Consider the following 23,610-nt stretch of genomic DNA (forward strand, 5'->3'; position numbering starts at 1 on the left):
CTGGTGGCCTAGTGCCTAAGGCACTAGACTGCTAACCAGAAGGCTGGCGGTTCAAACCCACCAGCCACTCCTCGGAAGGAAGGTTGGGCAATCTACTTCCGTAGTGATACCACCTTGGAAACCTAAGGAGGGGTCGCTATGAGTTGGATTTGACTTGATGGCAGTGAGTCTGATTTTTGGTTTGGTGTAAAGTGAAGAATAAAGTGCTGACTCCAGGCAGCAGCAGCTCTAGGAAATTTGGGTTCTTACAAGAGAAAGCAGGTATTTCTGGAACTGTCAGCCTACCTCAAAGCAGACTCAAAATGGCACTGTGGAAAGAGTCTTGAACTAGGGTTCTCAGAACATCACAGAACAGAGCTGGAAGGAGCCTCAGGAATCATTTCATCCAAGACCATCATGCAGCTGTGAGGTATACAGCTGGTTGTTGGTAAGAAGAGATTTTTCTTTTCTCTGAAATTATCCTACCCTTCCTTTTTAAGGCCACTTCTGCAACCCAGAAATCCCTGGGTGATGCAATAGTTAATTAGCTTGGCTGCTAAAGGAAAGATTGGAGGCTTGAGTCTACCCAGAAGTGCCTCAGAAGAAAGGCTTAGAGATGTTAGTTTTGAAAAATCAGTTGCTTATAACCCTATGGAGCAGTTCTACTCTGACACATAGGGTCACCATAAGTTGGAGTTGACTCGATGGCAACTAGTAGGTACGTGCTGCAATTCAGACCAGATCAGCTCAGTCTCTGGGTTTGTTTGTCACCAGTTTCTCCTCACTCCCATTCGTTCTCTAAAATGCTACCAGTCCTTGGTACTAAAAAAACAATCTAAGTTATTCCTTTCCTGCTTAAAAAAGTCCACTGTGAACCCATTCTTTGCACTGTCCCATAACAGTAAGGTTTGAACCCATCCAGAGGCACCTCAAAAGAAATGCCTGGAGATCAGCTTTCTGAAGGCCACAGCCTTGACAAGGCTATGGAACACTGCTACTCTGCAACCCATGAGGCTGCCATGAGTCAGAATCAACATGACAGCAATGAACACCATCATCAACAGTATCAACATGAACTTCTTAGTTTGGAGTATGTACCCTAGTACAATCTAGCCCATACTGTTTCTTCATGCTTATTTTCCTCATTACTCCCATCAATCTGCTGTCTGTCTGAGACTGCCACTATCTACCCTGCCTTGCATGTGCCAGACTCTCTCAAACCTGAGCTTCTGCACTTATCCTCCTTACCTCCAGGAATGCAATGCATTCTCCCATTCTGTCTGGTATCCTTGTCTTCATCCTTGAAGACAACTCAAAGGTCACCACCTTTTGAAGTCTTTAGAAAATTCCCAGGTAGCTGGCTACTCCTGACACCTATTGCACATCTTTATTCCAGACCTCATCACACTGTACATGATTACCTCCTTCTTCTTCTTGTCATGTGCCACAGAGTCAATTCAGAATCATAGTACCCCTTGTAAGTCTCTTTATTCTGATCCAAACTTCCAAGGTTGTGTCCTGCTTCAATTATCTTTGAAACCACCAAAGGACTGATTGTTTGGGACTTCTTTACTATTTGCTCTAAGTATGAGGCAAGGACTCTTGCGTATTCCCTGATAGCAGTTACCTAAATCATTACATGCAGCTCAGAGATGAGAGAAGTACACATCTCACACAACTGAGTTATGTTGCTGGGGCTGATGGCACTCACCCAGGCTGCTTTACACATGTACTTCATCCAGGCAGGGAGCAAGGGTGGGTGTCCTCAAGACTGTCTGGGAAGTCAGACCTCCCATACAGGCCCACAGAGTATAGATTTGATGAATCCAATTATTTTAAAAAGAATCTATAATGCAGATGAATTAAAACCTCGTAACTTCCTTAACCTGATAAAGCTGACCATTTGAAAAATAAAAACTAAATGGAAAACGAATCTCTCTTTTTTTTGGACACTTGTAGTCATAAGGTTTATTATAGCTTACTTATAATGTCATTCATATATGACTATTTTTCTTAAACTAAAATTCCATAGGAAACATAACTAATGGGAAATACTTAATAAGCATGAGCAAAGACATAAGATCATGTGTTAACGGATTATACATAAATAAACACTTTTGGAAACTACTATTCTTTGAAATTCTAGGAGCTCTGGTAGCATAGTGCCTAAGGCACTTGACTGCTAACTAGAAGGCTGGCGGTTCAAACCCACCAGCCACTCCTCGGAAGGAAGATTGGGCAATCTACTTCCGTAGTGATACTGCCTCGGAAACCCAAGGAGGGGTCGCTATGAGTCGGGGCCAACTCGACGGCACACAACAATAACAACAACATTCTTCGAATAAAGGAGCTGTTTTGGCACACTGGTTAAAGCACTTGACTGCTAATCTAAAGGCCAGAGGTTCAAATCCACCAGCCACTTCACAGGAGACAGACTGTCAGTCTGTTTCTGTAAAGATTTACAGCCTTAGGAATCTTACAGGATAGTTCTACTCTATTCTACAGGGTTACTACGAGTTGGAAGTGACTCAGTGGTAGCAGGTTTGGTTTTGCAAGTGGGAGGTAATTACAGTTTCACTAGGAAGGCCTGTTTGAGTTAGCACTCACCAATCAGCCCACTGGCATTTGGAATACTCTGGCAGAGTTCTCCCATCACCAGCGGAGCTGTGAGTGAGGCCTGGCATCGGAGAGGGGAGGGGTATACAGAGGAACAATGCCCTTGGTTGAGGGATAGGGAGAGGTGCATAATAAAGGGCTAACCTTGACTATACACTCCTGCAAACACACTATTCTTGAGGAGCAATCACTTCCCTAGCTCTGCACCACTTAAAATGAATTTCTTTTATCATCTCTTTCGTTTTAGAGTGAGATCAAAAAGTATCATAAAATTTAATAATAAATCTAAGTTGATGGGAGTTAAATTTACCTAACAAGGCACTTCACTGCTAACCAGAAGGCTGGTGGTTCAAACCCACCAGCCACTCCTCGGAAGGAAGGTTGGGCAATCTACTTCTATAGAGATACTGCCTTGGCAACCCAAGGAGGGGTCGCTATGAGTCGGGGCCAACTCGATGGCACATAACAACAACAACAACAACAACAACAACAACAACATTGTCCTGAATGTTGTTGAGCATTCTTCATGAGGATCCCCAGGAGACAGTACTGTAAGGTCTCTTCTGAACAAATCATTTATTTTTAATTTCATAAAGCCAGCTGCCATGGAGTTGACTCCAACTCATAATAACCCCAATGTGTGTCACAGTAGAGCTGTGTTCTACAGGCTTTTGAATGGCTAATTACTCAGAAGTTGATCACCAGGCCCTTCTTCTGCAGCACTACCTTTTTGTTAGCAGCCAAGCATGTTAACTACCCAGGGATTCCTTTCAATCTCAGAGACTCTCATTTGTGTAACTGATTGTTTCCCGCCTTAAAGCTGTTCCAACAGAGACCCAAACCCAAATTTGTTGCCCATGTCTCATAGGGGAATGAATAAGCTTTAACAGTCTGCATTTTCCTATCAATTCCATCCTTTGCTTTTCAAAAACATCTTATTTCTCCTTTCCCCTGACTATACCATTTCCTTGTTATTTTACTTATTCTCTGTGATTTTGTAAGCTACCTTACCAAAAAGGTATAATATCAATAATAACAAGTGACTGCAGCTCCTATGTGATTTTCGGGAATAGGCTCTCTAGGAAAAATCTGCTGGTGAATTTCTAACAAAAACACTTGGATTTTGTCTGCCCTCCTCAAGCACACACTTAGCTTCAGACAAAGTGAGCCTTACCTTTCAACCTTCCTGCTGTGTTCTTCAGAAATACACTTCCATCCCGCACAAGCTTCTTCCTTTTTAAATCCTCCTTGGCAAACATCTGACCACTCTTCATCCTCATTATCGACTTGCTGTCTGTCTTCATATAAATTCCATTGAGACGCACTTTCTTTTCATAACTTGCCACTTTCCTGTCTACAGCTCCAATCACATCCTTCACCAAGCTCAAGGACTGAGCTAAATTTTCCTGTTCCACTTCATTATCTTAGAAGGAAAGAGTAATTCTGTTTTTAATGAATCCTTTTCCAGAGGGGAAATCCTGCTTTCTCACTCTACATCTTCACCAGTTTCCCTCTGTGGTTAACCTCTTAGAATGAAGCTAACATATCAAAGATCACATGCTCATCTCACTCTGTCATAACTTCAATTCTAAAGAAAGAAGTTTTCAATGATACAGACAACATGCAATTATATGCTATGGTCTAAAATAGAAGGAACTAAACATTCTCAGGAATGGAGAGTAGTACAGGGAGGAACGATACACTTTTACGTTTATTAGCAAAACTGGTGGGAATTATCTTTCAGTTTAGCAGGTAAGGGAGAAATAAGTTGTTCAAGTCATTGAACTCTTGACAAAATCAATAACTGGTCCCTTCCCTTCCTGCTATCATTTATGCTATGCCTGGTGATATAACATTTCCAATTTTCACTTAAGAACACTCATTTTTAAGATGAAATACAGATCCTTTTTAGACTTACTGGAGTATGAAAATGATCCTCTAAAGGGGTCTCACTCACATGCTGCAGGACGCACAGGAAACAGCCCAGTGGATGTAAGACTGAGTGAAAAGAAGACTCACCTTTGGTACACTGCAATATTCTTTGGAATAAAACTGGGTACTTAGTGATGCGCTGGGTCACAAGCAATATGCACTCTGGGATTCCAAGCCTTCTTACTACTGAGCTGCTCATCTTCTTCTATAGGGGGGTAAAAAACCAGTCAGTAACTACACGAGGAGCAAGGCTCTAGCTAAAACTCACAGCGACAACACTGCCCATAACACATTACGGGGATTTTCACATTTCATATAAATACCTTTACAAAGGCCTGGAAACGCTTATCCTTGGTATAAAGGTCTTTGAAGTAGTTTACAGACTGGTTGTGCTGCCCACAAAACTTGCCGTATGTCTTCTTTAGGCGTTCTGCATTCTCACCCGAAAACTGCAGAAAAGAAGAACCAAAGTCATGCCAAAACTCAGGCTGCTAAAATCTATTACTATTTTACAAAATGTATCCAGTCTATTTGTAAAATCCAATAGCGGTTCCTCATAGATCCTTCCAAAAGATTATTAAAATTTTGCAGCCTCATACACTGCTAATGGGAATAAAAACTGGTATAGCCACTTTGGAAAAGATTCTAGAAGTTCCTTAAAAGGTTCAACATAGACTTACCATATAACCCAGGTATATACCCAAGAGAAATGAAAAGATATGTCCACACAAAAATTTATACACAAATGTTCACAGCAACATTATTCATAATAGCCCCAAAATGAAAATAACCCAAATGTCTATCAACTGATAAAAGATAAACAGAATGCGGTATTATCTATATAAGGGAACAATATTTAGCAATAAAAAAGAATGAAGTATGGATATATATTACAACATGGATGAACCTTGAAAACAAACTAAGTGAAAGAAGTCAGTCACTGAAGACCACATATCATATGATTCCAGAAGAGGCAAATCTACAGAGATGAAAAGTAGATTAGTGTTTGCCCACAGCTGGGGGGTAGAGGAGTGGAGTGATGGGAAACTGAGGCTAAGCAGTACATAGTTTCTTTTTGGGGTGATGAAAGTGTCCTGTAATATATATAAACCTATATATGAGTCGGGGCCGACTCGACGGCACATAACAACAACAACAACATACTGAGATGTAATTCACATGCCACACAATTCACTCATTTAAAGGATACAATTTGGTGGATAATAATATGTTCATAGAGTTGTGCAAATATCACCATAATCAATTTCAGAACACCCATACACACACATTTATATGTGTGTATAAACTTACAGAAATATCTATGTACTGTACACAAGAAAAACAAAACATGTTCTAACTTTTATTCATGGTAAAGATAAAAGGACGGCACATAACAACAACAACAACAAAAGATAAAAGGCAATAAAACATGAAGACACACTAGAAATTTTTGACAAGACATTCAATTTGAAAACTTTGACTTTGATAATTTAGAAAGATACCAGAATCAGCCCTCTTACCTAGGGATTTGCCTAACAATAATTCCATATGGCCTTTAAATCACTCTCAAATGTGTATAATTCTCAGTGGATTGTCTGAAGAAATGTTCACTTTAGGGTAAGTCCATGAGTTTCTGTTTGTGGTCCATATGATGCACACTAAGGATCGATTTCTATTGTACTAAAAATCTTTAGCAGCAACCCAACTGACCCTACCAAAAAACTTCAACAAAGGTTCAGGGTAGCTTTTCCTTTTCTCATTTACCAATGGAGAAGCTAAGGCAAGGAGATTTTAAGTGATCTGTTGACATCATAAACCAAGTGCTTTGTAGGGTTGACCCTAGCACTGGCATACAGAACTAACAAATGGGGCTAAGATTTCAATCCTACTATCAAAGATGTTGTAAGAGGATGTGCACAGATAAAAGAAGCTACAAATGATAATACAAGTCAAAGAAGAATAAGATACTTGTACAGGTATGAAGTCAGAGAAAGAGAAGTGAGGAATGTTTGGGAGAGGGGATATATATGGGAAAGAAAACAAAAAACCCACTGCCGTTGAGTTGATTCCAACTCACAGTGACCCCTACTGGGTTTCTAAGGCTCTAAATCTTTATGGAAATAGATTGCTTCACTTTTCTTCTTTGGAACAGCTGATGGATTTGAACTACTGACCTGGTTAACAGCCAAATGTCTTATCCATTGTGCCACCAGAGCTCCTTTGGTAAGGAAAGATTCCCCTTAATAGGGTTGACCTCTCCACCTTTTGGGTCCTGAGTGTCCTTGCAGATACTTTTGTCAGAAGCATTCACCATGCTGCATTTGTGTTTATTTGATAACACATCTATTTTTACTTGTAGAATGTGAGTTTCATGAGGCAGACAGCCATGACAGATACACCTTTTCAGTCTTTCCCAGACATTAGCAGATGCTCAGTAAACATTTGAAGAATGAATGATGAATGCATTAATGAATGAGGTGAGTGTATGGGCTTAAGAGTACAAGTAAAGGACAAAAGTTCCAATTTTTAGATAAATGTTCCAGTACTTAAGTATAGAAGCAGAGATTTGCTGGAGAAAAAGATCTAGAGTACATGTAAGGCTATCTGTTAAGGCTATATACTAGCAATGGTTTTCTTCAAGAAGAATGTTCTAAAAAGAAACATTAAAAACTGTACGAAATACATCTGAAGTATCAAAATAACTTGTAGCCAAACTTTTTGAGGGGGTGGGATAAAAATTAAACCACATCTTGATGAAAATATCAGCAACAATACATATTTTATGAAGTATTTTACAGTTAGACTCTTATTCATCTTCCAATGCACCAGGTGGTTTTAGACAAATGACGTTTTTTTTAATTGGAGGCAGAGGGAGAAGTTGAGACCTCCAACATTTTCTGATTTCTCATATTCTCTTACCTTAAACTACACTGCTTCTGAGGATGGTATACACTTTGAGGAATAAAAAGTAACTTGCATTGGATATCTACCATCTATACTAGGTACTCTACTACATATACACCTTTGACCTTTCTACAGTAGCGTAGGTAAGAAAACTTACTGTCTTTGTTTTACAGAAAAGGAAAGCAAGGCTCTGAGAGATTAAATCACTTGACAAAGCTCACACAAATAATAACTGAAAGCACCAGTATGGGAATGCATGCATGGCTACCAAACCCTAAGGCTTCTCTTTCCTCTCACTGCATCTAAGCAGAACCTGAAACCCTTTCTACTGCTCACCTGGTTTACAAGCACATCACCCATTCTCCTGATGAGGAAGTTCTTTTCACTTTTATCCACAAGAGACTCCTTCTTCCGCTCCAGGATTTTCTGGAAGAACTGGCTGTGGATACTGATCAGCTCATCCAAACAAGGGAACAGCTTTTCCACCATCTGCTGCTCAAAGAGCAGATCTGCCATCATCCCCCGGCTGTACACGTCACTCATGATCTTGAGCGTGCGAATATGATGTAACTCTGTTTGCATCAACTCTAAAGGGGGTGGACAGAGCACAGGGTCAGGAACATTCTTTTACAAGTATTCTCCTTCAAGAAGATCTGCTGCAGTTTTAAGCTTAATTGAAATTCAAACTTTAAAAATGGGTCAATGGTTGTCTTTTACCTTAAGGTGTTCTCATCTTATTCTTCTTCTTTTTTACTTGACCTAACACTATTTTCTGATGATAGGCATATTGCATTCCATCAAACGTCTATCAGTGGTGGTTTCCAAACTGGACTTCACTGGATTTGGCATCTCTCACATTTTATTGTACTCCTACGAATTACTTGTTTAGTCCAGTTTCTAGTGTAGCCGAGGAACTAAACTGTACTTTCACAAGCGATCTCTTTCTAGGACTGTTACATAAATAATTTACATATAACTAAAACATTCAAAAAAATTAAAGGAAATAGAGTGAGATGAAAAGGAGAAAAAGATACAAATAAGGCCATGCTCCTGTACCTCAAAGTTTTCAAAGAAAATCTTTAAGATGATATTTGAAAACTGACTTTTCATAGCCCAATAAATCACAAATAAAAATGCTGGAAAATGAAAATTAAATGTTAGCAGAGCCTCACCATAAATCACTTCTTGCCGTTTGATCACATCTTTCTTTTGCTGTTTCAGGAACTTGCTGTCCACTATTCGACTCCAGGACTCTGCTTCTAGCTGTTTGGACTCAATCTCAAAGTCTCCCAGTAGCTGTCCTTCATTCATGTCTGTACCTACTCCTCAAAATGCAAAAAAGCAAGATCAGAACCTTGGGTCAATGACTCCTAAAAACCCTATGCCAGACTCTCCTCAGGGTGAGAACTGATTTCATAAGACATAAACACTCTGCATCAATCTAGGGGATATTCACAGAGCACAGACCCTGACACTCGAAAAGAAACAGTCTCCTGTTTGGGAGTGACAGACTCTATATTCAAGACTCTAGTTAGGAGTGATACACATCATATCAATCAAAGCTCATTAAGATGTGATTACTATATGAAGTTGGAATTACAAGGGACCTGGTAACATTACATGTTTAGGAGAGCAGGCTTGCAATTATGCCTAAAGAGCTAGAACTGAATGTGTACAAAAATCTCAGGGAAGAAAAGCATTTGCACTACAGAATGCACCCATATTAAATCAGTGACATCCTTCAATGGACAGCTACTTAACAACTGGTACATCTGATTAGCAGTTTGTGAGAAACCCTTCGATGCTTTACAGACAATTCAGAAAATCTTGATAAGATTCTCTGTTGTTGTTGTTGTTATGTGCCGTCGAGTCGTCCCTGACTCATAGCGACCCCTCCTTGGGTTTTCGAGGCAGTATCACTACGGAAGTAGGATTGCCCAACCTTCCTTCCGAGGAGTGGCTGGTGGGTTTGAACCGCCAGCCGTCTGGTTAGCAGGCAAGTGACTTAGCCACTATGCTACCAGAGCTCCTTAGACAGGCACTATTATTCCATTAATACTTGAATTGTAGGTGGTGGCACATACAGTCTAGAGATGCTTAAGATACTGGCCATACCCTTCTCTTACCCTCATCAGTCAGTGACTCTGTTGACTCGTTGACCTTGCTGATTTTATTTAGTGAGTCTGTTGAATGCGACAAGAATTTCCAGGTGTTTGACATGCTCTCATCATTGCCAACTCTGGAGACAAAAAGAAGCACATGGTGTCACAAATACATTCTGATGAGCTGAGGTTTGCTTTCTTAGATGAGTACTTGACAAAATCTAAAATAGCAGTTGGCTGTTAAGAACTCCAATGAAGGAAGACAAAATATATTCATATCAGGTATGTAGCAACATGCAACACTATTTACAAAAGCTGGAAGTATTAGCCATCATCACAACTTCAAACTTTTTGAACTTTCTGAGCCTCAGAATTTTTTTTTAAATGGTAGGCAGAAAGGAGAACTCTTTTTCCTCAAACTATGTATATCTTATATAAGACATCTCTGTATTTGAAACTTACCGCCTAACCAGTATATATGTTCTTTTCCTGTTCCCTAAATAACCGTAGACCAAGCACTTATAATAAACCACAAGCCTTGAACTTTCTCAAGCATAACTTATTAACTAGCATGGAAGGCATCCATTTTTGTTGTATAACACAAAAGCAAGTAAGAGTCATTTAAAAATTTAAAATTTATTTAAAGACTAATTTTTACAGGCATAATATAAACTTCAATAACATTAACCACAAACCCACTGCCACTGAGTTGGTTCTGAGTCATGGTGATCTGATAGGATAGGGTAGTAATCTTTGGGGAAGCAGAGTGCCCCATCTTTCTCCCATAGAGCAGCTGGTGAACTGGTTTGAACTGTCAACCTTTTGGTTAGCAGCCCAATGCTTTAACCACAGTACCACCAGAGTGCCTTTTGATAACATTACAACTTTAAAAAAGGCCTTTGAGATAATAAAAAATACAAAGACAAAACACAAATACTTGATTTTTTTTTTTTTTTTAAGGTGGAAACATTACCCAGCACATGGGTTAGGAAACGAAGGCAAAAGGAAATTTTATACCTTTTAGTTAAGAATTTTCCTCCAACCTAGGTTAAGAAAGATGCAAGACATGTTTCGGGGTCCTATATTTGAGACAACTTATTTATTTGATGGGAAAGCAGATGTCTTACCCAAAGCAGCCAACATCATAATCAGCCTTGGGCTGCAGGTGGTGTACAACAATACTGTACCCATCACTGTCAAGTCAATTCCAACTCATAGAGACCATACAGAACAGAGTAGAACTGCCCCGCAGGGTTGCCAAGGCTGTAAATCTTTATGGCAGCAGACTAGCTGCTTTAATCACACTACTCCAAGGGCTCCTTAACTATGTGCAGGGGATCACAAAATTACTCAGTGCAAATGAGCACCTGGGAACCTGACAGCAGTAACTGTTCCCTTACTCACTCTCATGACTTAAGAGGCAGGTGGCAAGGATGAAAAAGAGATTAAAAAAAAGAAACAAAATACCAGGTTTCTCTGAATAAATAAAAGTCTGACATTTTAAACTATTAGTGGTTGCAACTGAAACTTCATCATTAAATCATCCTTTTCCCTACTCTCACATCTTATTTTAATCTACAAATCACCTTTGTAGAATTCAGGTTCTTCAAATGTGGGAATGAACATCTATAATAGCTTACTTGGGCTAACCCAGCCTAATAATGGTGTTGAAAAGAGTTCACCAATACAAAATGGCAGTCCCAACAGTGCCCCCAAACAAATCACCATTCTATATGCCCTGGTTATGTACCAAGCCAGTATTTCAGCCCTTTAATTTCTAAAGGAAGGGTTTTTTTTTTTTTTTTTTTTTTGTCAAATGACATGATTATTATGCTCTTGTTACCTAGCTGTCCAACTCTGTTATCTTTAAATTACTACTTACCCAGCAATGTTCTGTATGGAGACACTTTTGGAAAGCAAGACATTCTGCTGGGACCGTCTGTTGGCAAATATTGGGGCAACAGTGGTTTCATCAGCCAAGAGGACTGCTGACCGAGGGCGTTCCTTAGGCTGTGAAGCTGCAAAGGAAGAGAGGACACTAACTGAACCATCACCTAGTACTGACTCACCTAACAAATACCTATCAGCAGCAAAATGCTTTAAAATAGATTTTTTCTCTGGGAACGTAAATTTATATAAAAACTCTATGGAGGAAGATTTGGTATTACCTATTGAAATTGTCAATGTGTATATCCTCAGATCCAGCAATTCCATTTTTAGGATATGCTTATGCTACAAGATATAGTTGTGTATGTGTGAAATGATATATGTCCAAAATCACTTATTGAAACATTGTAAAAGCTAAAGACTTGAAATGACACAAAGGAATATCAAAAGGGAATTGGTTAATAAGTAATGGTACAACATAAATACTAGGCAGGTGATTGGGGGGAAAAAAAAGAGGAAACACTCCATGTACTTACACAAGATCTCTAAGATATATTAAGGGGGAAATAAATCAGTGTGTAGAACAAAGTGTATAAGAGGCTATCTTTCATGGAAAAAAAGCATTTGGAAAATTAGCATTTTCTTTAGTTGTATAAAGACATTCTGGCAAGATATATAAGAAACTAAGAAGAGTGAGGTGGATGGAAACTAGGCAATGGAGACAAAGTATCAGAAAGTACTGTATATTTTAGAAATTAAATGGCAAATGTTTTGTTACATATTTAACAATTAAAAAAAATCAAACTAAAAAAAAAAAAGTAGGGAGCCTCTGGCAGCATAGTGCCTAAGGCACTTGACTGCTAACCAGAAGGCTGGCAGTTCAAACCCACCAGCCACTCCTCGGAAGGAAGGTTGGGCAATCTACTTCCATAGTGATACTGCCTTGGAAACCCAAGGAGGGTTTGCTATGAGTCAGGTCCGACTCCACGGCACATAACAACAACAATAATTAAAAATAAAATAAGATTCAAGGAACTGGGGTAAGTGAGGCCAGGTTCCTTGGGATCCCTGCAACAGAAACATCTAGAAACACTGGAAGTGCTTGTTGATATGCAGATCCCAGTTCTCCTAGTCCTTTGTGTTGGGGTCTGATTCTACATATTTTATAGATACCCCAAGTGATCCTACTGCATGAGAAGACAAATTTTGACCAACTCCTTGAATTTACAGATAAGGAAAATGCAACACTTAATGTCACATAGCTAATTCCTGCTCATACTGCATATTTCTCCTTATCATGACCAGAGAAGAAACTGAAGAGATCAATCGCATTTGAGAAATCCATCACTCTTCCTTGGTAACAGAGTTCCTGCCCCAGATACTAGTTATGTTACCTGTCTATCCCCCAGAGTGTTAGGAGCTGACAGAAGTTAGTTTGGGGTGACTGTTAGGACGTTAAGATATTTCAGGACTTTAAAGTATTTCAAAATATTTTGACTTAATAAAAAATTAATGAAATTATGAATTCCCAATTCAAATCCTACTTAGAAGAACATGATATAATAAAAAATCAGAAACCTGATCCACTACAACATGATCAAACCCTTGCTTCAGGAAGCACACAAGGAGGGTGAAATGTGGTTCTAGCCCAACAGAGAGTAAGTACTTAAATGTACTAAAGGAAATACGTTTAAGTGTTGAAAGAGCCTGGAGTGCATTCATAGGTATTTCAGAAGGGAGGTCAGTGAGCAAATAAGATCTGAGGGAAGAAGAAACATGAGTTCTTGAAGAATGGTGAAGATTTGGATCAGTGGGAAGGAAAAAAGAGGGCATGGTTCTCACCATGTGCATGAAGTCAGAAATAATCATGAAGTATTAAGCAAAAAGACGACACAAATAGAGGAGGAATTAAGAAGAGAATTATGTAAGCAATCAGTCAAACGAAGCCATCATTCCAAAAACCATCAAAGAAAAAGGTCTGGTGGTAGCTGTTGGTCAATGAATCTGCAGGACAAAACAGCAACCTTCTCTAAATGACTGCAAAATAGGTATTCAAATCTTGAGTAGGATTATTTACTACAACCTAAGTATTTTAAAAGCCAGAACCAGAAAGTCAAAAAGTGAATTACGAGAGGCAAGATGTATTACTTACACTTGTTTCTCATAATGACCGTGGGTAGAGATGATGTGTCATGTGCCTGAAGGCTCCCTTTCGGCTGCTGAAGGAAAAAGAAGCAAAATGGAACATGAAGACTGCATTTACAATTATGTGTTGTTGGTTTCAAGAAGTCTAGAATAGGAAGAGAGTTGGTCCAGCAAATTTTGGGCTATTTTTCTCCTCTGCTCTGTTCCTTTCTATTGATCCTCAGCATTGTATGGCCCAGTTATAGACAACTCCAACAGTGCTGGCTCAAGCTCGGAGTCTGCAGATGCCGGTTCTTTTACCTCAAATGCTCTTCTTACCTTCAGAGGCATGGTATTCTTCTGTTTCAAGACTAAGTGTTCCCTCCTAGGTGAAGCCATCCATTAACTCCTTTCTTCTCTTCACCCAAGCCAGTGACTGGCACCCCTTCAGAATCCTGTGCATGCCCCCACACAGCTTTGATCTCATTTATGGTAATAGTCTGCTTGTCCACTAGACTAGACTGATGTTCCTTAAGAGCTGCATCTGTGACTTTTTCATTGTTATTTCTCCAATGACTTACATTTTAAGGTCTCAAATCTTTACAGAGAATGCTGATTTTAGTTAAGACTCTTCTGTTCTATCATGTAACAAAAATACTCTGAAAAATTATAGACTTAGGCAATTAATTGGAGGGAAATTATCAGTGAAAATGAGTGACTTCCAGTTTAAAATGAAGTCTCTCTTTTAGGTTGTTGGCTCTTACATGGGAGGAACTGCAGTGGTATCATTATCCTTTTATAGAACCTAGTATATTCACGATGGCAATAAATCATGGTATCAGAAACCTCAAATTCAAATATCTATGGGGTCAGGCAACTAACATAAATGACAGAAACAAGTCAGGCAAAGAAAGTGGTGATCTGGAACTTATACATCCTGTGTAAAGGAGGCGGCAGCCACTCAGCTCTAGTTGATTACTTGCTATCCATCTTCCAATACCGAAGGACCTATAATCCAGACACCATTCTAGGTGCTTAGGATACCTTAATGGATCAATGATTCCTGCTTTCAGAGTGCTTGGTAAGTTTGGTGCTTACATTCTAATAGGAGGAAGGTACAGACCAAAAACAATAAAGAGAAGGTGATAAGTACTACAGAAATAAAGGAGAATTAGGGTAAGGGGAAAGACCAGTGAGACTTTTAAATTTTTTAAAAAGAGAAATTAGAATTCAAATTGATAGGAGATATGATTTTTTAAATGACTGCAATAATTCCAATTAGATATTGTATGAGCCACACAACATACCTGTCTTTGGGTTGAGAAAGACCCAGGACTTGTAAGTCTGTCAACTTTACCCTATATCAGTATCAGCATCATGTAAGAAATGCAAATTCCTAGGCCCCACCCTAAACCTACAGAATCTGCTAGCTTCTTTAAACAAACCCTCCAGGAGCGTTGGACAGCATGCTCTAGCTGGAGGCCACTAGATAGATGTGCACGGTCATCAACGAAGCAGCATACAATTTCCTGAGCATGTGTAGATGTACCTACCCAGAAAGTACTCTCCTGACAAAGAACAAAAAGACACTTATATGTGACTGAAACACTGAAAAACCACACAGGCTACTTAAAAGGTATGCCCTTCAAACCCATACCCATTTTTTAAGGGCCATATGCAAGGGTCACTTGATAAGCAGTGCACATTATCACATAATGTGTAGTCAGAACAAGCTGCATCATACAACTGGCCCTTCCTGTTCTGGTATTACATGTTCAGAGTCACGTACATGAACATGGCTCTAGTCTGGGTCTCACCATAACACTTCCTGACCTTCAAACATAAAAGCCCTTGATTTTCACCTGCTATCCTCATGGTCCCCAATGAGGAAGTCAAGTATGTAAATAGAGAAGGTATGCAGACATGGTAAAGAAGAAAGCCACTTAAAACAGTGACACACAAATATCAAAATAACAAAAAATATGTTTAACATGTAGAAGTCCTAAAAGCATTTTATTTTCTAAGGAATCTCAAATTTCTGAAGAGAATTTAACACTTTAGAGAAAAAGTATTTATTTATTTTGGTCTCAAAATAATTCATATATATATATATATATATATATATATATATATATTTTAAAAAGCTACTTCATTTGTCAATTCTCCCAACTCATGAGGATTTTACTGGTTTAATCCCCTTTATTTTAAGCTACCTTTAGCCAGAAATGTCTTACCTTCATTTTGACCTTTGCACAGGAGGCGAGACTTTCTCTACAACCTTTGTGGACAAAAGCACTGCAATCTGAAAAGAAAGCAAAACCCAAGGTCACCTCGACAAAGCAAACAGATACTAGATTCGACCCTCCATGGCTGCTCGAGCAGTGGATTTCCAAGTGAAGTGGCTCCCACATAAGAATGTGACTCTAACTGAAATAACAGACTGCATTGGAGCCCTCTTCTGGGAAGCGGGCCTGTGATGTCATTTTGGAGGAGGAGAAACAAGAGCAGATGTAATTTCTGATTAACAAAAACTAGAATTCTGGAACTTCTCAGGCAGGAAGCAGAAACGCTACCAAAACTACAAGTGTCTGTCATCAATCAGTCTAAGTCACAAACATATTAACATAAACTCCCTAACAGGGGCTGTAAAATCGGTATGACTGTGCCAAAGGTGCAGCATGTGAATGTAAAATCTACCCACTGATGTCCTTCTACTTCTGATCTTAACTGCCCTGAGCTTTTTCATAACCCTCCCCAAGTCAAGGGTCACAGGGGAAGGTCATTAGAACTGTCCCAAAGTGCCTCTGGGAACCTTGACTCAAAAGAAGGTGGCAGACTTGCTGAGGAAAAAGTTGAGACTACAGTTTGCCAAGGACCTGATTTTATCTCAGCTCTTTTATCTCTCACTGTCTTGGCCTACCAGGGCCACTGATGTGAAAAGCCCAGCGCTCTGTGCCTCTGAAAGGTCATCATCTGCTGCTATGAAGTCATGAAACAGAACCATTCCAAGAGGTCAGAGGCGAAGTAGACACAAATAAAAGAGCAGTCCGTGGGGACACTCAGTGCTGAGAGACTCTTGTGGGAAAGGTTTACTCAGGAAATCAACAGCAGATCCCACTCATTAGGCAATTCTTCATACACTGATTTAGGAAGCACCACAATTCCTGTCAATGTCAACTAATTACAGGCAAGATGCTCTTTTAGGTCATGAACATGGATTTGGAGGGGTGTGGAGTGAGGATGGAAAGGGGGAGATACTAGAAGGGCACCCAAAGAATCCCTTCCTAAACAGTTGCTTGTCCAATGCCCATTTGGTCCATAGGTCCCTTCCACATACCACCAACCACACTGTATTATGATTATCTTAAGTTTTCCTCTTCCAGTGAGTGTTCCTTGAAGGTACGGACCATGTGTTATCCATTGCTGAATCTTCAATTAAGTCTCTCTAGCAGTTCCTGGGTCATGGAACCTATTCAAATGTCTATCTGTACACCCTAGGACTATTTTATCCAAAAGCCAAGTGCCCAACTTTCCCTCCCCCCACCCAACTTCTTACTGTGATTTGAGTAAGTTTAGAGCAAATTGGTTTTCCATTCCTGAAACAACTTAGTTAATAGTATGTGAAATATTAGCTTGTAACATGTTAAATGGACACAAGAGTAATATCTGTCAAACTGTATTTGATATACTTTGATATTATGTAGGTCCTAGTTCTGCTAATTAGTTAATGTGATCCTGGTACAAATTCTTTCCCTCTAGGCCTCAATTTCCTCACATATAAGATGAAAGCAAAATCCATATTTTTTCTCAAGTTTGTTCTGTGTGTGATTCTGTAAGACATTTTTTGCTAGATCCCTTAAAGAAAGGGAAACTTTTTTTGAAATAAATCCAGTAGGACTGTTCCATTAGTTCGTACTGCAAAAGGGTTTTCAACTTCTTAGTCATCTGAAGTATCATGAGGACAGACCCATCCTTCAGAGAGGAATTAGGGAAAGAATCAGTAAGCAATAGCTCCAACTAAGGAGTATGGGCAGAAACTACCACCATAAAAACAGCTATGAGGAAGCAACTACTTTTTTTTTTAACAAGATGCCTCAGAGGAAATCCTGAGTGTGGGATAAGGTGAGGCTTTTACTCTGGGCCTTTTATCCTAGGCATATCAATGTCCCCTCCTATCTAACTTCTTCCAGTTCTGTGAAACTCACTGTCTAGTCATTTTCCTGATGTTGTTAATTAAAAACGATATCCAAGTTCATTTTACAAATAATAGCACAAGAAGAGACTGTCTTGGGAAAGACTCAGGATATCAAGAAGAGAAAACCTGGAAGGTTTTGTGTCAGTCAGAACTCTACTCCCGCTTCCACTGTTTTATTCTCCAGTAGACAGTTTTGCTTGTTAGTTCTACTGTCAGTGATCATCATCATTTCCTTGTAAGTTCTGAAGATGTTCTGAAGCCAGTACTGACAAGAGGTTAAATCTCACTGAACATTAATGCTAGTGTTCCTCGGCAAAGTCCCTTTCTGGGCACATAGAGAAGTTTGTAAAAAAAGACCAGTGGGGAGTGACTCACTCTAATCAGCAAAAAGAAACATTTTGAAAATATTTTTCTTAAGAATTGAAAATCAATGCTCTCATGAATGTGTTTAACTCTCTGTTACTTGAAAGTAAGGAGAAATTTTGATGAAGAAATACTTTATTTGTACTCAAGACTTTGTGCATCTCACTTTCTAAAACCCCATCATCTCGCCCATCATCTTTAGGATAAAGCTCAAATTCCTTAACCCACTGCCATTGAGCTGACCCACCAAGTGACCCTTTTTAGGACAGAGCAGAACTGCTCAGACTTTTCAAGGCCATAAATCTTTACGCAAGCAGATTGTCTCATCTTTCTCCCACGGAATGGCTGCGGGTTCAAACTGCTGACCATAGGTCAGCAGCCAAATGCTTTAACTACTACGTCACTAGAGCTCCTTCAAATTCCTTACCTAACTTGATATACCCATTCTTGACTGATACTACCTCAAATTTTCAGGCCTGTACCATTTTCTGACATACCTTGGAGCCTGAACAAGCTGCCTTTATTTACTTGTGTCCTTTCCCCTATCATCTTTCACTTGACAAAGTTCAGCAGTACTCAGCTCGGTATCTCCCGACCCAAGGAAGATCAGGTTCCCCACCTCTGTGCTCTTCTGGTATGCCATGCTTGCCTCCCTCAGGACACTGTACTGTAATGGACAGACTCTTGGAATAGACAGGAGGCCACTTGAGGGAGTCTAACTTTGTTTTTTATATATCCTCATTCCAAGGAGCTGGTCCACAATGAACACTAGATGTCTGAAAAAGGGAGAGAGGGCAGGCAGGTGAGCTCCTGGCTGCTGGAACCAGAGCAAGAAGCAATAAAAAAAAGTAGTCAAGGCAAATGTTTTTATTCATTTTCTAGTGAAAGACACAGAGTGTTTTTCCCCCCAAACCTCATCACTATCCTTACTCAGTACTATCTCTCCTCGTTTGCCATAAAGATGTCTGGGATGATGGAACTGCCTCATTTCAGGGTCTAGTTGATCTACTGTCTCTTTTCCATGCATGGTTTTCCCAACTCCCCTCTGCCTCTCTTCTTTCTTTGCTGTTTACAACTTCCTGCTCAGCTGAAGTCTTTCAAATACACCTTTTAAAATCCCACTCATCTTGCCCCTCTCTTAAAGGCTTGCCTATTGACCTTTAGGAGAATCTCTTGCCCACTCCGTACCAGTTAAATAAAACAATTTTTTAAAACATGAGTGATAAGCATATGAGGAAAACTAATGAGCCTATAGCAAGAACAAGGAGTCTGAACTGAAACTAACATAGTGCCACCACACAAGAACAGTATCTTGACAATGTTATAGGCTCCTTGTAAATAAAAAGACAAACAAGCTGACAGAAAAATGTACAAAGACTATGAACAAGCAGTTCACTGAAAACAAAAAGGTACATGACCTCCCTAGAAGTCCACAAAACGCAAAGCAAAACAAGAGAAACAGCATTTCATATCTAACAGCAACAACAAAATCCAAAAACAAAACCACCAAACTCATTGCCATCGAGTCGATTCCGACTCATAGAGACCCCCTTTGGGTTTCCAAGGCAGTAAATCTTTATGGAAGTAGACTGCCCAGTCTTCCTTCCACAGTGTGGCTGGTGGGTTTGAACCACCAACCTTCTGGTTAGCAGTCAAATAATGCCTTAGGCACTATGCCACCAGAGCTCCTTTCATATCTAACTAGATGGGGCAAAATAAGTCTACTAGTTTTAAATATTGGTGAAGATATGGTGATACAGGACCTCTAATCATTTGCTGATGGGTCTAGAATTTGGAACATCCACTATGTAGAGTAGGAGCTCTGGTAGCATAGTGGCTAAAGCACTTGACTGCTAACCAGAAGGCTGGAGGTTCAAACCCACCAGCCACTCCTCGGAAGGAAGGTTGGGCAATCCTACTTCCGTAGTGATACTGCCTCGGAAACCCAAGGAGGGGTCGCTATGAGTCGGGGCCGACTCGACGGCACATAACAACAACAACAACTATGTAGAGTAATTTGGCAATGTCTAGCAAAGTTGACAAAAAAGTCACTTTAAGTCTTAGTAGCTACCTTCTAGTGACACATTCACACACATGCATAAAGATATTCCTCGAAACACTTTTTAAAAGCAAAATTAGAAAAAAACAAATGATGCAGCTGTGCAACAGGTTTGATATATTCATATAATGGAGTATCATTCAAGAGTAAAAGTCAAAGATCTAGATCCATGTGTTTCAAAATGTTGGATCCCTAAAATATGTTGAGGGAAATAAAACAAATTGCAGAATGAGATGTACTATATGGTACATTTATGAAAAGTAAACTACTGTTTATATATGAGATAAAATGATAAAACATGGACTACATATAAACTGAACTCATGATAATGTTTGCCCTTGGGGAAGATGGAAGAACAATGGAATTAGGCAGGGAAATGGGGACATTCAACTTTAACTGAAATAGTTTATTAAAAACTGTTGTTGCTGTTATGTGCCGTTGAATTGGACCCGACTCATAGTGACCCCTCCTTGGGTTTCCGAGGCGGTATCACTACGGAAGTAGATTGCCCAACCTTCCTTCTGAGGAGTGGCTGGTGGGTTTGAACTGACAGACAGCCTTCTGGTAAGCAGTCAAGTGCCTTATATCTAAATTTATTCAGTATGATAAAAATGTTACTTTTTTTTTTCATTTTTTTTGATGTATTATCCATGTACTACTTTATATTTATTTTTTCAAAATTAAAAACAGAACAATGTATTGAACTTTAGTATCATTCAGCATTCTTTGAATTTCTTTTATCCTTTAAAAAAAACCCAAAAAACAAAAACTCACATTTGTGATAAATGAAAAACAACTTTTCAATTAGATATTATTGTCTTATTTTCCACAAGAAAAAAAGTGTGTTTTCTTCTTTGTTTTACTGCAAATCTATACTACGTTAGGGACCAGTGGACAATAAAGGAGGTGGTGGATTATCTTGAGAACTTGCCACTAATTCTGATCTATAAGGTGATCAATTAGCACACTATAGGCAGAACCTCGTTACCAAGTTGTGTTCTTCATGTGCCTTTCTTCCAAGGCATTTCCAATACTCTATGGAAAATTAAGCAACAAAAATTTTCAGGGGAGTGGTGCTATTACTTTTAAACAAACACCAGCAATATTCAAGTTCTCAGGCCACTGTGAGAGATTTGAAAAACAGCTCCAATTCATGAATCATAAAAGCAGAAACATTTAAAATGTGCTTCCAGCAAAGAAATTTTCAGGTAAGTTCACTTTTTCAGTTAACTGAGACACATCCCCCAACCCACAACCCAGCTGGGATTCTGTATTATGGTCACAGATCTTAGTGATAGTCTGCTCACATACTCAAGGACCTACCTGAAAAACATTCAACTTGTTACCAAGCCGTCTTGAACTCAATTCACAGCAACAGTTTTAGTGCTGTGTGTGGGTGCTTTAGACACTTCAGCCCCACTGACATCAGTTAGAGTCATGAGGTTACTTACTCTGTTTTGGAAAACAGTTACTTACAACAGAAGACATAAAGAAAAATGTAATACGTTTTCAAGCTCTCTGCCACACAATACTAATTTCTTTTCTCTTTCAGTTTTACTTAGTTTGTTGTTATTGAAAACATACACTGGAAAGCACGCCAATTCAACAGTTTCGACATGTACAATTTAGTGACACTGATTACATTCTTTGAATCGTACATCCATTCTCACCCTCCTTTTCTGAGTTGTTCCTCCCTCGTCCATATAAACTTACTTGCCCCCTAAGATTTCTATCTAATCTTTCAAGATGCTGTTGTCAATTTGATCATGTTGTTGTTGTTGTTATATGCCGTCGAGTCAGCCCCGGCTCATAGCGACCCCTCCTTGGGTTTCCGAGGCAGTATCACTACTGAAGTAGGATTGTCCAACCTTCCTTCCGAGGAGTGGCTGGTGGGTTTGAACTGCCAGCCTTCTGGTTAGCAGTCAAGTGCCTTAGGCACTATGCTACCAGAGCTCCTACATAGTTTTAAATTGTGATTTGGGTGAAAGTTTACATAGCAAATTGGCTTTTCCATTCAACAATTTATACATATGTTGATTTGTGACACTGACTGCAATTGTCAAAATGTAGCAGCACTCTCACTTTCTTCCTATGTTTACTGTTTCTGTTCGTCCTGCCCTCTGAGCTTCATCCCTGGGCAAATGCTACCCTTCTGATCTGTATGGTTGGTTGTTCTAAGGAGTGTGTAACTCTCTGGTGTCACTGCTCATTTTATAGGCCTACCTATTGTTAGTTTCTAGGCCTTAAGGATGTCTAAAGTTAGTATCTGGGGTTCCACCAGTCTCATCAGACCAGTAAAGCCTGGTCTTTTTTAATGATGGTGAGTTTTGTTCTGCACTTTTCTCCCCCTCTGTCCAGGACTTTCTATCAGGATACCTTTCAGAGCAGTTGGCAGTGGTAGCCAGGCACCATTTAGTTCTTCTGGTCTCAAGATTGTGGCAGCTGGGGTTAGACTGGTGCATTAGCCGTTTGGACTAAGTATGTCCATGTATCATTTATTTTCTTCACTCTTCTTTGCTCCAGATAGGGAAAGACCAACAGTTACATCTTACATAGCCACTGACAAGCTGTAAAGACCCTAGTCACTATTCACCAAAGTAGAATACAGAACACTGTCTTTGTGGACTATGTTATGCCAATTAACCTTGATGTTCCCTGTCACTCCACATAGATAGCTCTTAAAGGAGCATAATGTTCAAGGCAGGTAGCTTTTACTAGTTAAGCTAAACTATTGTTTGGTTTTAAGAAGACTTCAGGAAATATTTTTGGTTTAAGGTTTAAAGATTATCTCAGGGCAAGAGTTTCATGGATTCACCCAGTCCTCATGGCTCTAGAAAGTCTAGAGTCCATGATAATTTGAATTTCTCTTCTTCATTTTCCTCTTTTTAATCACAATTCTTCTATGGAATCTTTGATCAAAATGTTCAGTAATGGTAACTGGGCACCATTCTGTTCTTCAAGTCTCATGGCAAAGGGGACAGTTGTTCATGGAAGCAGTTAGGCACACATTTCATATCCTCATCCTATTCCTCACTCTCCTGCTTCCTCTGTTGTTTCAGGCAAATAGAGACCAATTACTGTGCCATGGATGGCCACTTGTAAGCTTTTAAGACTGTAGGCACTACGGAATGAACTAGGAGGTAGCACAGAAGAACTAAACATATTAGGCCAATTAACTGAGAGGTTCATGAAACCATAACCCTAAACCTCCAACTAAGGAACCAAATCCCATGAGGTATTTGGCTGTATGTAAGCAGCCTCAGCTTTATGCTATCCATATGGATAACGTAAAGCTTTTGAGACCTTCATTTGCTGATGTGGCACCACTCAAATTGAGGAAACAGCTGGAGACATCCATTAATCATTGGAACATGGAATGTACGAAGTATGAATCTAGGAAAATTGGAAGTTGTCACAAAGGAAATGGAACGCATAAAGATTGATATCCT

The 23,610-nt window shown here is 39.5% G+C and overlaps 1 protein-coding gene across 1 annotated transcript in view; it reads right to left on the bottom strand.

Moving 5' to 3' along the window:
- Positions 1-23,610, bottom strand: part of AKAP13 (A-kinase anchoring protein 13) — a 313,928-nt gene that overhangs the window by 18,528 nt on the left and 271,790 nt on the right. The window contains exons 18-26 of the mRNA XM_042781685.1: positions 15,779-15,846; positions 13,573-13,639; positions 11,416-11,551; positions 9,558-9,670; positions 8,604-8,756; positions 7,768-8,018; positions 4,851-4,976; positions 4,615-4,732; positions 3,770-4,018 (exon numbers count right to left, since the gene is read on the bottom strand). Coding sequence (XP_042637619.1) covers positions 3,770-4,018; positions 4,615-4,732; positions 4,851-4,976; positions 7,768-8,018; positions 8,604-8,756; positions 9,558-9,670; positions 11,416-11,551; positions 13,573-13,639; positions 15,779-15,846 — 1,281 coding nt within the window. The remainder of the gene's footprint in view (positions 1-3,769; positions 4,019-4,614; positions 4,733-4,850; positions 4,977-7,767; positions 8,019-8,603; positions 8,757-9,557; positions 9,671-11,415; positions 11,552-13,572; positions 13,640-15,778; positions 15,847-23,610) is intronic.

Source organism: Orycteropus afer, unplaced genomic scaffold (genome assembly GCF_000298275.1).
Source record: "Orycteropus afer afer isolate SDZICR_OR568_19922 unplaced genomic scaffold, OryAfe1.0 scaffold00150, whole genome shotgun sequence".
Taxonomy (NCBI): domain Eukaryota; kingdom Metazoa; phylum Chordata; class Mammalia; order Tubulidentata; family Orycteropodidae; genus Orycteropus; species Orycteropus afer.